Here is a 15322-nt window from a genome sequence, read left to right as displayed (position 1 = left end):
AAGGAAAGGGAAGAAAGAATGGTCAACAAATGCTAACTGCAGTTGAGAGCTCAGGTAAAATAAGACTGAAAACTGTCCACAATCTGTTTCAAATAGTGCTGCTCTAGGGCCAAAGGCCAGAATGCAGCAGATGTGGAATGAATATAGACTTTTTTCAAGAAGTTGAAAAATGAAGGGAAAGAGATAGGGTATACATAGAAAGAAGGATCTGCAGTAGTTTTTTTGGTTGTTTCTACTCTAATGAGAAAGGCTTTTGCCTGTTAAGGACTAAAAAGTGAGAGAGAAAGATGGCAGAGTCAAAAATGGGACAATTTTTGATGGCACACGGTCCCTGAGGCAGGAGGATAAGGTCCTGAACATGAAGGAGAGATGAGCCTTTTGACACTTCTTTCACTGTCCTGAGAAGGTCACAAAGAGGGCAGAAATAAGCACAGACAGACCTATTTAGGTTGGCATGAGAGGGAACTCAGTGAGCTCAATTGGACAGACAGATTCCATTCTCTCTATGATGTAGCATATAGGAGTATCTACTGAAAATGAGAAAAAACAGTAGAAAGAAATACTGAATTTCTGCAGACAACAAACTATACACAGACATGTATCTTCAAGCAGAGGGTAGAGCTGAGATTGGAGGCCATAAACTTGTAAGTGGCATCCCATCACCACACGGTCATAAATTTTTCCCCAAAGTTAAAGCAGAGAAGGTAAATGGCTGGGTTTTGCCAACGTGGTGAGTGAGTGAGGTGCCATAAGAACAAACAATGAGAACAGCATTAGAGTGATAGGGGGCACCTGTTGAAATCATGCAGGTAGCTTTCTCGAAACTATATGCCATACAAGATCTTCATGAGATAAAAGAGCAGATGCAGTGAGGATAAAGAAAAAAAGAAGAGTGAAGATTAGGGCAGTTACTGCCAGGGAGGACGATAAAACAGAATGTACATTTCCAGAATTACAGTGTCCTGGGTACAAAGTGTGTTTCTTGAGGGTGGGTGTGAAGTAAGCTATTTCATCTAATTGTTTGAATGTCTGATTAAGAGGTTAAAAAGTACCTGCTGCTTCTGTCTCCTGACTCTCTTAGCCAGTTCCTACTACAGAGATGTTGATTCTAAGCATTAGAGCAATGGTTCTCAATCCCCGTGGCACATCAGACAAACATTCTTTAAAACAAAAAACAAACCAAAAAAACCTGAAACCTGGGTCTCACTGCTAGTAAAAATTAATTGGTTTGGTGTGTATTTTTTAAGCCTCCTCAGGTAATACTAAAGCGAATATAGTGCCTAAAACCACTGCTTTTGAAAGAATAGGGCTTTGGATTTATGTTACAGAATTAAAAAGAAAACGGAGTGGCATGGAAAACACTAAGGCAGGAAAACGGTGAAAGAGTCTAAACACTAAGTTCAATATTTAAAGATGCCCTGAATAGAAATATTGGAAACTATTAAAGTACAGAATCACACTCCACACACAAAAACAGTAATAATGTTTCTGAGAGTTCTGTTACAGGTTCTAGAAAACTCAGGAGTTAAATGCTTCACTGTGCCCAATAAGAAAAAAAGGAACCTAGACTTTACTAAGCTCAAAGAATTGAAAATCAACACTTAGCAGCTCTCTAGGTCAACGAGAGTTCATAATTCCTGGAGGAAAACGCAGCCCATAGTACAATCTGACAATACCTCTAGATCCTCAGAATCACCTATTCTACACAGAAGGTAAACGGCAAACGAAGCAACTATCTTTTCACACATTAAAAGTTTTTTTTTTTTTTTTTGGTTGCCAGATTTTCTTTCCACGCCAGTTATTTTCTTCTTAACAAGTTACACCTATAATCTTAAAATCGCCCAATTATTTTACAAATAACTGTCCCCAATCTTAACCTTTATTTGCCACTATTCTAATGTACGTCCTAAGCTTTATAACAAAGCAGAAGTGATGCAGAGATGAAGTGTTAGTCATAAAGACAAAAAATTAGTGTTGTCTGCAGTCTTCCCCACATGGTCTGTTTACAGGTAACATTACAAATCTCTCAAGCTCTTCCCAGACACTATGTTTATAGGAGTGCTAGACTATACACTTTTGGTCTACCCATATTTAATGTCTTTGGTAAAAATTACTTCACTAAATAATAGAATGGCTTGTACCTTGCTATCTCTATCTCAGTCTCAAGAATTTTAAATTCTAACCAATTATCCAAGTCACTCAGAGATCATCTGGTAATAGACCTATTAAAAATCAGACTTACCTTTTTTTTTTTTTGAGACAGGAGTTTTACTCTTGTTGCCCAGGCTGGAGTGCAATGGCGCAATCTTGACTCACGGCAACCTCCACCTTCTGAGTTCAAGCGATTCTCCCGCCTCAGCCTCCTGAGTAGCTGAGATTACAGGCATGCGCCAACACGCCCAGCTAATTTTGTATTTTTAGTAGAAATGGGGTTTCTCCATGTTGCTCAGGCTGGTGTCGAACTCCTGACCTCAAGTAATCCACCCGCCTCTACCTCCCAAAGTGCTGGGATTACAGGCGTGAGCCACCGTGCCTGGCCAGACTTACCTTTAAATGAACTTTTTTTTTCAAAACTCAAGGAGTACTTTTTCTTTCAGCATTAAGATAGCTCAACATGTTCCTCTTCTAATACTTAGCCAGTAACATAAGAAAACTTTCTGATTGCTCTCATCTGGGCCATAAGAAAGCAGTCTTTTCCCAAAAAGTTGTTTGAAAACTCTTAACAAGAGAGTGCAGCTATTTTCATACACTCAAATAGCAGATTTATATACTTGTGATTTACAATACCACCAAAAATCTCTAGACAAGGTTTATTCTATGGTTTCCATTCAGGAAGAGAATTCTAACTACATTATCTTAGGCTCACAGTACTACAGCATAATGAAAAGAGCACAGAACTGAGAAGGGCCTAACCAATTCTCCTAGATGGTATTAACTTTCTCTGTGGCATTGGACAAGACACTTCAATCTGGCTCTCAAATTTCCCTATTATTTGTGAAATCAGATTAGAATCACTGTGATCCAAGATTGCTACTGGCTTAACATTCTACAAAATGCAGAAGATACAAGTCATTTTTTTCTAATCATCTATATTTCATAAGCAAAATACAACTCAACCATAAAAGATACCTCAATCAACACTACAGCCAGACTTCCTTAGCAGTCTTTTTTAATTGCTGACAGTTAAAAACAATTTTGACCCAGAATTGCATACGACTATAATCTCTATGCTTAATTCAACCCCTAACAAAATAGTGCCACACTACAAACGGTTTTTTCACCTGTTCCCTAATGAAGATGAAAGTAATTCTTTGGCCTTGAATTTACAGATACATGTACGGGGCTGATGAAAGCCATCTGTTGGGAACTACGACTTTCCTGTGAAAGGAAAAAAACCAGAAGGAATTGCTTTCATTTTCCTGGGAACCAGCTGCAGTTGAATGAGTCCTAATCCTGCTCCAGCTGGGACAAGCAGAAGGGTGAAGCTACTACTGGTCTAATTCATCTGCTGCAGATCCTTTGTGAAATGACTCCACCGCTGAGTAGCCAATTGGTAAACAACTTTATCAGAATGAAGCTCTTAATAATTCCTATGCATAAATCAGAGCATGAAAAGCATTCATTTTTATAATTTTTAAAAACACTCTCCAGGTCACCAGAAAAAATAAATTTTTACTTCTACTTAAACCAGTGAACTTGGCACCTAGATTAGTCCTCTTACATAGCTAAGAACCAAGTTGGTATGATGAAGATACTTTCTCCAAAACTTTAAATGCAAAGAGAAAACAAATCTATAAGATGTTAAAGAGATTCTTACGGCCTCAAGAAGACTGAATGATAAAAATTTTCTTTCCAGATTCATCACAGTTCCTGTCATGTATTTGCTCTCCTAGTATTAAAGGTTAAGTGTAACAAAAAAAAAAAAGGACTGGCCCACATGTCCAGGATGAACTAAATAAAAAACAGGCAGCAAGGATCAAAAGAAATTTAATGTGTTTTGCATTTCTTTATATTCATTTTCCATTTGGTTTTCTATAAGAAATAAAAATTTATATTATTAAATATTATTAAATACCTATTATATAAATGTATTATGCCTATAAAACTTAATCATGTCGAGTTCTTTTGAGACTTCAATAAGAACATGTTAAAGAACTTTAAAAAAGTGCCCAACACTTCATCAGCCCTTAACAAATGTTAGCTATTAACAGGTTTCTATAGGCAGCTTTTTACATTCCCTCCAACTCTTTGCCCTATTAATATAGGGGGAAAAAAAAATGAGGTTAAGATAGTTAAATCCTTTACATTTCTATTCCTGAAGCCATTTGTAGTATCTGATGTCTTCATTGATTTGTTCCCTTTATTTCATCAGATGGAAGGTAGACCAAGAAAGAGTAAAGTACTTAGTCACTAGAAAAATGTCTAGATTGTAAGTATAAGAAAAATTGGTTTGGTATAGAAGTTTTGATTAGTAATGCCTGTAATCCCAGCTACTTGGGAGGCTGAGGCAGGAGAATCACTTGAACCCAGGAGGCAGGGGTTGTGGTGAGCCAAGATTGCGCCATTGCACTCCAGCCTGAGCAACAAGAGCGAAACTCCCTCTGCAAAAAAAAAAAAAAGAAAAAGAAAAAAGAAGAAATGTACAACATGGGCCGGGCACAGTGGCTCACGCCTGTAATCCTAGCACTTTGGGAGGTCTAGGCAGGCAGGAGTTTGAAACCAGACTGACGAACATGGTGAAACCTGTCTCTACTAAAAATACAAAAATTAGCTGGGCATGGTGGCATGCACCTGTAATCCCAGCTACTTCAGGGGTTGAGACAGGAGAATCACATGAACCTGGGAGGCGGAGACTGGGCCACTGCACTCCAGCTTAAGTGACAGAGCAAGATTCCATCTCAAAAAAAAAAAAAAAGAAAGAAAGAAATGTATGGCATGAAAAATTATTAAATGTAACAATGATTGAGATCAATCCGTTTCACACTTGATACTATTACAATATATACATTTTCCATGTCATTGTATTCTCAACATTTTATCCTTTGCTTTCAGAACATTTTTTGGGTTTTTTTTTTTTCCAAAGGGAACAATTCTGCCAAGCAGTCCACACATCCCTAAATTTAACAGCATGGACTACTATTCATTGCCTTTTTCACACAATATCAAAGCAACAAGGTATCTGAAATTGAAATTTCCAAGCTTACATTTATTACCAATTTTCTTATAAAACACCATAATTCTAACATATAAAATGTGAAACAATTCTACCATAAAGGTCATTTCCAAATAGCTAAATCAAAACTTTAACACTCACTTTCCATAACTTAAAAACATATCCCCAGGTGTTGTGGCTCATGCCTGTAATCTCAACACTTTGCGAGGCTGAGGCGGGCAGATCATGAGGTCAGGAGTTCGAGACCAGCCTGGGCAACCTGGTGAAACCCCATCTCTACTAAAAATACAAAACTTAGCCAGGCTTGGCGGTGCACGCCTATAATCCTGGCTTACTTAAGAGGCTGAGGCCGGAAAATCACTTGAATCTGGGAGGCGGAGGTTGCACCACTGCACTCCAGCCAGGGCAACAGAGCAAGATTCCATCTCTTAAAAAAAAAAAAAAAATTAATCAGTATCTCTACATCAAAAATCTAAATTCCTGTCAAAGCCCTACTTCCTCTATAATTTAAAATAAAATTCCAATAAAACAAAATAATTTGGACCATATTGAGATGTAACTTAGGTGGAAGTCAAGAGACTTATCTATCATTGGATCCTTCTGCTCCAGGTTACCCAGCTGGGTAGTAACTTGAACAATAACATTAGTTGACAATACCTTCTCTTCTCTTTCCAACTGAATGCTTTAGCAAATTATAATTCTGTTCCAAAACACTATGCCACAGAGTAACAACACTGATTTGGCTGATTACCATGAAAGAGCATACTTTTCTGGACTAGCAATACAGAACACAAACTATATATATAACACTGATTTGGCTGATTACCATGAAAGAGCATACTTTTCTGGACTAGTAATACAGAACACGAACTATATATATTCAAGTAAGTTAACGTTAGTGTGTAAAATGAACTCAGAAGTTTGAAATCAAGGTGAAAATTATTCTTGAAAGGAAATTGAATCTTTCCAAGACTCACTATATAAAGATAATTTTTTAAATAGACCATCACAATCTCAAATAATTGCCTTGCCCACTAAACACCTAATTATTTCTCAGTCATGACACTTAATTGTTATGAAAAAATAATAATGTAAAAAAAATAGTTCATAAAGTAAAAAAGGCTTTCAAAAAATGTATCTTGTATCTCTATTATTTCTGTTTTAATCCCCTCACAGGACCTAAATCCTAAATGCACTGTTCGTGGCAGGCATTCAAATGCTTGCTAAATAATGAGTAAGTTAAATAAATGGAACAAATTACCTTACAGTGATATCTGTATTTCTTTTTTTTTTTTTTTTTGAGACGGAGTTTCGCTCTTGTTACCCAGGCTGGAGTGCAATGGCGCGATCTCGGCTCACTGCAACCTCCGCCTCCTGGGCTCAGGCAATTCTCCTGCCTCAGCCTCCTGAGTAGCTGGGATTACAGGCACGTGCCACCATGCCCAGCTAATTTTTTTGTATTTTTAGTAGAGACGGGGTTTCACCATGTTGACCAGGATGGTCTCGATCTCTCGACCTTGTGATCCACCCGCCTCGGCCTCCCAAAGTGCTGGGATTACAGGCTTGAGCCACCGCGCCCGGCTGATATCTGTATTTCAAAAAGAAATTTACAAGGAGGACGTTGCTAGTTAAGCCAGTTACACACTATCCTCCTAACCTGTAATCCCATGATTCAAGGAAAGCAATATTTTTGTCCCAAATTAAAGCACTCTGGTATAGCCATACAACTGATTCCCTAAATTGCCTATCAGAAAATGTTGGTGACAACTGAAATGAAAATTAGTTAAGGACAGAAATTATCTTTAAGGGAAAAAAAAAATTGCATGTAAGTGAAACTTTTTTTTAATGGACCTCAGATATACAAAACTAGATTATTCATATTTGCTTCCTAACATTCTTATCACTGGTCCAAAGTGAGTTTTCAAATGTCTTCTGCAAAAAAGAAAAAAGGACATAAACAATGAAAGTGGGGTGACAGAAACTTGTCCTTTCACAATTAGGAAATGTGCTATGAAGTTAACACCAAGGAAATTCACAATTTTGTACTTGAGTGCAGTGATGGCCATTATACATGACTGCTCCTAAGAGGTGGTCAGTGTGGCTATTAGAAAGCCTCTGGAGCCAGACTGCCCAAATTCAAATCCCAGCACTGCCACCTAGTATCTGTGTGACTTTAGCAAATTACTGAAATCTCTTTTATGTGTCAGTTTCTTCAGCTGTAAAATAACAGTACCTATTTCACTGCTGGTACTGGTATATTATTAATAACTAGCTAGTTATGTTAGAGGATTAAATGAGTTAATATACGTACAGCATTAAAGTAATGCCTGGCACATAGTAAATAAACACTTAAGTTAAACAAATAAACTCACCATGAACTACCACACTCTATAAAGTTAGCTCAAAAATTTCCCTTGTAACATAAGTAAAAACTTTTAATCACAGTATCCCACGGATTCTCCTCACCACTTATCAATGTGAAAAGAACATACTAAAGTTCAAATGTCTTCACAGAACTCCTCTTAAACATATTTTTACGGTTGATCTCCCAAAAAGACCAAAACCACTCAGCAGCTGAAAATCTAACCTACAGTTCCATCCAAAGGTTAGTAACACACACACACAGACACAGACACACACACACACACACACACACACACACACAAATAAAAGTTAGAATTGATATTGGAAAAAATAAAGAGGAACTTGCTCAGGTTACTCCACGCAGTCTTTGAATTTCATCTTCACCTTACAGCTGGCCAGGTCAATAGAAATACCTGTATTTAGTGTCCCAGAGAAGACAGAACTGTCTGTTCCAAGCAGAGTACTGGGCCCACAGTAGATGCTCATTGACTATATGCTGAGCCAATTAATGCCTAAAAGTGAAAATACTTCTTGCCTATACACCTTCCTTTCTCCATCACTGTCAAATAAACTGGCTATTTTTTTTTCTTTTTTGAAAACATCTAGGTTCATAACAGCAAACCATCAATTCTGCATAGGAACTGACTGGATAGTTTAAAGGAGAGGAACGAAAATAGTTAAAATAAAATAAAAGGAGCAGACATAATCTGTTCAGAGGAATAATTCCTCATCCTAGAGTTCACTGTATTATGATTTTGAATGTGAACTGTTCATATCTTTGGGGAAGTCGCACAGGAAATTCACTACTGAAGATAAGACTCCATTTAAAAATATAGAACAGAGCTCTTCAACTCTAACTTCATAGATATTTTCAAGAAATTAGTTTTCCAATGAGATCAGTACACATACAAGTCTACTTACTCAAAGAAATTCAATTTTCCCACATGTCTAAATTTAGTTACTTCAGTTAACAACACTATATATGAAAGCTATGTAAGCAAATGGGTATTTCTTTTTCAATTACTAAATGACTTTTGTTTTTCTTGTTTTATTTCTCCAAGAAAAAGCAAATGGGGCCAGGTGCAGAGGCTCACCCTTATAATCCCAGCACTTTGAGAGGCCAAGGCAGGCAGGTCATTTGAGGTCAGAAGTTGAGACCAGCCTAACATGGTGAAAGCCTGTCTCTACTAAAAATACCAAAAAAAAAGTAGCGGAGTGTGGTGGTGCACACCTGTAATCCCAGCTACCCGAGATGGTGAGACAGGAGAATTGCTTGAACCCTGGAGGCAAAGGTTGCAATGAGCAGAGATTGCACCACTGCACCGCAGCCAAAGCAAATCGGCACATCTCTACTAAATTAAACTTTTCTTAATAAAAAAGTCCTATGAAATGGTCTCAACAAAGGTCCTTAGCTCAGCTGCAAAATAAAGCTATTAGACGGTTCTCAGGGTCCCTTGCAAAAGTAAAATCCCAGGGTTCTAGGACTTGGATTTGTCTTGCATTGTACCATATTGACTACCTTTTAAAAATATGCACAAATGACATTTTTATATGGCTAATATATTTTTTAATTAAAGTATCTATTGATAATTCAAGCAGGGGTGATTACATTAAAAAGCAAACAACAGGCCAGGCACCCTGGCTCACACCTGTAATTCCAATACTTTGGGAGGTGAAGGCGATGGATAACCTAAGGTCAGGAGTTCAAGAGCAGCCTGGACAACATGGTAAAACCCCGTCTCTACTAAAAATACAAAAATTAGCCAGGTGTAGTGGCACATGTCTGTAATTTCAGCTACTTGGGAAGTTGAGGCAGGAGAACTGCTTGAACCTGGGAGGTGAAGGTTGCAATGAATTGAGACTGCATCCCTGCACTCCAGCCTGGGCAACAGAGCGAGATCCCATCTCAAAAATAAATAAATGAAAGCAAACAGCTGTCCTAACAAGAACTTGTAACATCCAATTCACAGGTATGGCACTGAACTGATCTAACTATAAATTACTTCCTGTTTCCAGGCAGTTAAGCTGTTAGATCAGTTTATAATAACTGTAGAAATTCCATCATTATATTTAACTTCAGCCACATGTGACAAAGAAACAGTTTTTTCAGGTAAGAGTTCTTGCAGCACTGAAATACAGAAAAAAGCATCTTAATTACTTGTCTACCTTGAATTTTTAATACATAGTCTTAATAAATGCTCAAATTAGGCCAGGCGTGATGGCTCACACCTGTAATCCCAGCACTTTGGGAGGCCGAGGCGGGTGGATCACGAGGTCAAGAGATCAAGACCATCCTGGCCAACATGGTGAAACCCCGTCTCTACTAAAAATACAAAAATCAGCCGGGCGTTTGGCACATGCCTGCAGTCCCAGCTACTTGGGAGGCTGAGGTGGAAGAATTGCTTGAACCCGGGAGGCTGCGGTTGCAGTGATCCGAGACTGCACCACTGTGCTCCAGCCTGGCAACAGAGTAAGACTCCGTCTCAAAAGAAGAAAAAAAAAATGCTCAAATAATATAGAACCATTTTATGAATGAGATTCTCTATCAATTCATGATTACATGAGAATCATTTCAAGGGTAATAACAGTAAGATTATGTTTCTATTTCAATGTTCACAGGGAAAATTCAACCCTAAAATAGATCACTAAAAATTTCATCAAAGAAAAATACTGTTAATTTTCAATTGTTAAAGTAAAATCCACAGGTGGGCTGCTAACAATACAACAAATTTAGATCAAACCTCAAGTTTAAAATACATTGAATGGTAACTTTGCCATCTCTCCCTGAGAAGTATCCTCCATCATCTTAAGCAAAATGAAGATCGTTTTATTTATTTATACCAAGGTGTGCAGAAACTTAAAGCATCACTGCTCTCCAAGGAACTACAATTCAGAGCACCTCAAGTAAATTTACAGCTAAGATAATAGGTCAATGTAAAAAACAGGTACTAACAAAATTCTCCTAATGTCCAAGTATCTACGTAAGTACCAAATTTACTCTTTAAGTCATACTTTCAACTATACACAATAAGACCCTAAAACACACAACAAAATATACACCTGGACATCAAAACTCCCAACTCTCCAGAACTTTACCTTTCTTTTTGTTTTCAGAACAGGGTCTCAGTTAATTAGTTGTCCAGGCTGAAGTACAGTGGTGAGAGCATAGTTCACTGCAGACTTGAACCCCTGGGCTCAAGTGATCCTCCCCAACACAGCCTCCCAAGTAGCTAGAACTACAAGCATGCCTATACCTGGCTAATTTTTCTATTTTTGGCGGACATGGGGTCTCCCTATGTTGCCCAGGCTAGGCTCAAACACCTGGGCTCCAGCCATCCTCCTGCCCCAGCCTCCCAAAGTGCTGAGATTACAGGCATGAGCTACTGTACCAAGCTCTCCAGAACTTTTCTAATATAGGATACTGTATTCCTGTCCCAAGTAACTATAGCTGTCATAAATAACAACATTTAGGACTTCATCATATGCAAAGCCGTAATACATGATAGAAAGCTATAATACAAACAGCAGAAACAAGAATTGCTAAGTTTGCTTAGTTGTGCCTATGGGTCATGGGAATCTGTCTCATTCCTGTCCAACAAATAACATGCCACAACATGGAAAATAGAGAAAGACAGGTTCTCAGAGTCATCTGCTTGCTTCAAATTCAAGTCTCCAGGATTTGGCTGCTCATCAACTTCCAGCAGTAAGGCATTAGTTAAAAGTTTTCAAGTCTCACGTTGGAGTACTCCTCAGGCAAAATAATAGGCTTCAAATATTTCAAAGTATCAGAACAAATCTATGAAGTTCTCATAGCTAGAACTCACCAATAAAAAACCAGAGGTGATCACTTCATAAAAGTCCCCAAACAAAAAAGTTGAATATAACTTCCTAGAAACGTGAATTTGTAGCATCCTGTATCATCAGCTCTATGAACCCGAACACATATGCCATGCTTACCTTATCCTTTTCATGTGGAAGAAGGGACACTGGAGGTAAACAGGAAAGAGACTCACAACTCTCTTTCCCATCCACACTGGTAGCTTTAGTGTTGAGCCGATAAAGAGGTCCATCTTTGAGGAGTCTGCCGTGGCCAATGGCACGTTTGATAGCCAATCGTAACTGCTGGTGAAAGCCAGAGGCAGCACTGCCTCCAAATAATGCAGACACATCCTTCTGACCTTTCAAAAAACGTTCAATGCTTTTCAAAGTTGAGCCACCAGACTCTGCCAAGCCCTCAACTGCCCTCTTGATCAGTTTATTCCAATCCACATTTTGTTTATTTTCCAATTTTCCATGGTTCCGAGGCTTAGGAAGTGCTATTCGCCCAGGATTATCAGGATCTTTATAGGAATTGAGTCCTTTATTTGAGACTTTTAAAATTGTTCCATCTTTAACACTCAACTCTAATTGTTCTAAAACAGTTTTACGATCCAAGCCATGGGATGAAGACACTGCATTGCATATCCTTTCTTCTGAAGGACGCTGTTTCTGCTTTTTCACTTTTTTGATGGCCTCCAAAATCCACTCAGTATAAAGCGGGTTTGCGAGTTTTACCATGGTGAAGGATTCTGTATATCCATAGAGTCGTTATCCCTTATCCTGATGCTGAGTAAGTTTTACACCATGGAAAACAAGACTCTCGGAGGCTGGGAACCAGTTAACCATAGCATACAAGTTTTCTGGCCTAAGTCCTTCCTCCTTTCACAAAATAGAATGCCTCCCCAACTGTACTATAGAAACCAAAACAACCTGTTGTTTGAAATGTCTTCAAACTTCCCAATGAATTTCTCAATAGCACCACACATGGGTCTCGTCATAAAGTTGTAAGAACTCAAGAATATTTCATTCCCAGCTTCAGAGCAGAAAAATGTGCATCTTACGCCTGAAAAGCAATGAAAACATTGTCAGTTTTCTACCAAGACCTATTTTGAATGAAAATAAGCATCCTTATCTTAAAGCAAGCAAACAGCAAGTGTTTACCAGGCACCCTTTAGAATTTCCAAACTTATCTATTAACATTCCAAACAATCATGTACATAAACCACTGGGATAAAAAAGAAAAGAAAAGATGAGTAATTCGGATGCAAAGGGGAAACACAGGAGATGTTCTAAGAATGACCTTAAGCTACCACTAACCAGAGGGGATGATGGCTATTCTGTACTCCGCAATCTCTGCTCACCAGTCTAGGAATTTCAACTCTTCCTCCACATCTTTCCCCAAGAAACTAGTCAGCACTTCAACAAGTATCTGGATTAGTAGAAAGAATCCTGCAATGAAAGTAAGAGTGAATCTTTCATCTTTCAAAATTCTAGACATTCAGAGTGGAAAAAAAAACAGTCAAGATAGGCAGAAAACAATTGAGAAAATTTAGCTATTTCTTATACGAAAATAATGACTACAGCATGCGCCTAGTTTATAGTTTAAGTACAATATTACCTTAAGCTTTTCAAATGGAAACAAAAATACTATTGAAAATAGCCTAGCGTGAAAGTGCTTACTGAATTTAAAAATAATCCACTTTCATTCAAACTTGAAGAATTACATGCTGATAGCTTCTCCTAACCCAAACTAAGATGTTACTATCCATATGCTGAAGAGAGTCACAGCTGTCAAGCTGTGCATAAGCAATGCATAGACAGGAAAACTAGAAATAAGGCAGGCCCTGGGGTCAATGCACATACTACATACAAAATGTACAGTACAGAAAAAGAATGTACTGACTACTTGTGGGTCTAAACAAAAGCCTATATAATAAAGATATAAATTCAAGATTGCTGCTCTGAAACGAACATTAATAAAACATAAACACAAATATACTGTCTCTCTGAATCAAAGTCAGTATCCTTTCCTACAAAAGAATATGGTAAATACAATTTTTTTAATCACTAAAATATTGAATTCTGAATCCAACTCTTTTGCCTCCAAAAAAAAGTTTAACTGAAGTGTTTTTTGGAACTTCGGCTCTCGTTCTGGAGATCATTTGCATTACAATATAAACAATGGTAGACAAATGGCTCCCACAGCAACTATTCTTAGTAGTGACATTAAAATCAAACGGAAAACTAATACGCACTAGGAAAGAGATATTACTATTAACTCTGATAGGAAATAAAAGAGTGAAGCAAACATTCAAATCTGAGCCAAGATTTGTTTTAAAATTAGCTGCCTAAAAAGAAGCCCCCTGGGAGTGGGATTCTTCATTTTGGTGAGGGTCTCCAGAGGATAGAAATCGGAGTATTATTACTCCAAGCAAGCTCACTACACAGACATTAAGCTAAACTAAATGAGACGCTACAACGTGAGCTTAAGAAGCTGGGAACGAACGTCCTAACTGATTAAGCTTCGCAGGTAAAAGAATGAGTGACAGTCACTCATTGTCTTTCCGACCCGGATTGTCAGCAGTCTCCAGGTCTTCGGAAAGTAAAGCGCCTGCAGCCTCGTAACTTAACTCCGGGAAAGTACACCAGCGGCTAGAGCGAGCGCTACTCGCTTCCGACAGTCCTTCCCGTCCCCATTCCCCACCCCCAAACACGTCTTCGCGCTCTCTTTTCAAAGAGCGAGAAACTTTAAAAACTTGGATCGGCACAGCCCCGCAGCTCGCCGACCGGCGCTCCGCCGTTTCCACGCGATGGAAACAGACCCCGAGAACAAGTTAACAATGAAATCACGTGAAGGAGTTTAGAGCGGTGCATCGCCCCAGCCCAGCTCCGCACCCTAAGCTCCGGGGGCCGGCTCGAGGTGCCGGGAGCCTGACAGTCGCGCACCCGGCCAGAAGGCGAGGTTGACAGGCGCCCGGCCTTCCCTCGGCGGCGGGGCTGACAGCCGGGCAGACACAACACCACACGTGCTGCGCCTCGCACCACAACACCCGCCGGCCTGTCAGCCCCGCTCGCCGCCACAGCCCGGCTCCGATCCTCACTCCCCCGGCCAGAGCCCAAGCCGGAGCCGGAACCCAAGCCCATGACAGAGCGCCCGCGAGCGCGGAGGAAGCCGCCCGACCCAGCCGACGCGGCGCGCGGAAAGCGGGTGGGCGCGCCCCGAGGGAGAGCGGGCTCGCCGGCTCCGCCAGCCCGAGGCTCCGCGGCCTGGGCCGCTCGCCGCCCGCCCACCCGCCGGCTCCCCCAGGGCGGGCCCGGCCGGCGGGGTCGGGGCGCGGGGCCCACGAGCGCGGGGCCAAGCGGCGGCGCGCGGGCCGCGGGCGGGGGCAGCAGGGCGCCCGGCGGGCGGGCGCGAGGGGGCGGCCACGGCGCCCCAGCCCGAGGCCTGGCGCAGAGCAGCAGGAGGCGGCGCAGGCCGCGGCGGGGCCTGCAGCGGCCCGCCGACCCCGCGAGGCAACGGAGCGGGCCCTGGAGCGGCTCGGCCTCGGGCTGGGCGGCTAGGGGCGGCCGGGGGCGGCCCGTCGGCTACTTACCGGGAGGAAGGAGAGCCGGGATCCCGGGGCCCCAAGCCGGACCGCGGAGATGCCCCAAACTGACACGGCCGCCATCTTGGAGACAGTGAGCTCTGGCCGGGGGGAGGGGAGGCGAGGCGGCGGAACAGCCGCGGGGGGAGGGGAGCGTCGCGAGGGAACGGCTGCCTGGGGGAGGGAGCGGGAAGAGCCTGGGCGGGAGGCGAGGGGAGGTGGAGGCTCGGCAGCGCGGGAGGGGGGCGGCCGAGAGCGGGAAGAGCTGGGCTGAGAGCCGGGAAAGGCCGGAGGGCGGGGCGGGGCAGCAGGGAAGAGCCGGCCGGCGGGGTCACGTGGGGCGGGTACAAAAGGCCGAAGCCAGGGTGGGAGGAGGACTGGA

At 41.2% G+C, this 15322-nt stretch overlaps 1 protein-coding gene across 4 annotated transcripts in view; it reads right to left on the bottom strand.

The window, feature by feature from the left end:
* KAT6A (lysine acetyltransferase 6A) overlaps positions 1 to 15040 on the bottom strand; it is a 118047-nt gene extending 103007 nt beyond the window's left edge. For 2 of the 4 annotated variants that reach the window (XM_039463377.2, XM_039463378.2), the window contains exons 1-2: positions 14950 to 15040; positions 11495 to 12419 (exon numbers count right to left, since the gene is read on the bottom strand). In XM_039463377.2, coding sequence (XP_039319311.1) covers positions 11495 to 12094 — 600 coding nt within the window. In that variant the 5' untranslated portion in view covers positions 12095 to 12419; positions 14950 to 15040. Of the gene's footprint in view, positions 1 to 11494; positions 12420 to 12673; positions 12806 to 14949 lie in introns of all 4 variants that reach the window. The other 2 variants (XM_074383823.1, XM_074383824.1) reach the window with 2 other exon arrangements.
* Between the last annotated feature and the right edge of the window lie 282 nt (positions 15041 to 15322).

The sequence above is a fragment of the Saimiri boliviensis genome, chromosome 13 (assembly GCF_048565385.1).
Source record: "Saimiri boliviensis isolate mSaiBol1 chromosome 13, mSaiBol1.pri, whole genome shotgun sequence".
NCBI classification, from domain to species: Eukaryota; Metazoa; Chordata; class Mammalia; order Primates; family Cebidae; genus Saimiri; species Saimiri boliviensis.
This window is presented reverse-complemented; position numbering and strand designations above follow the sequence as displayed.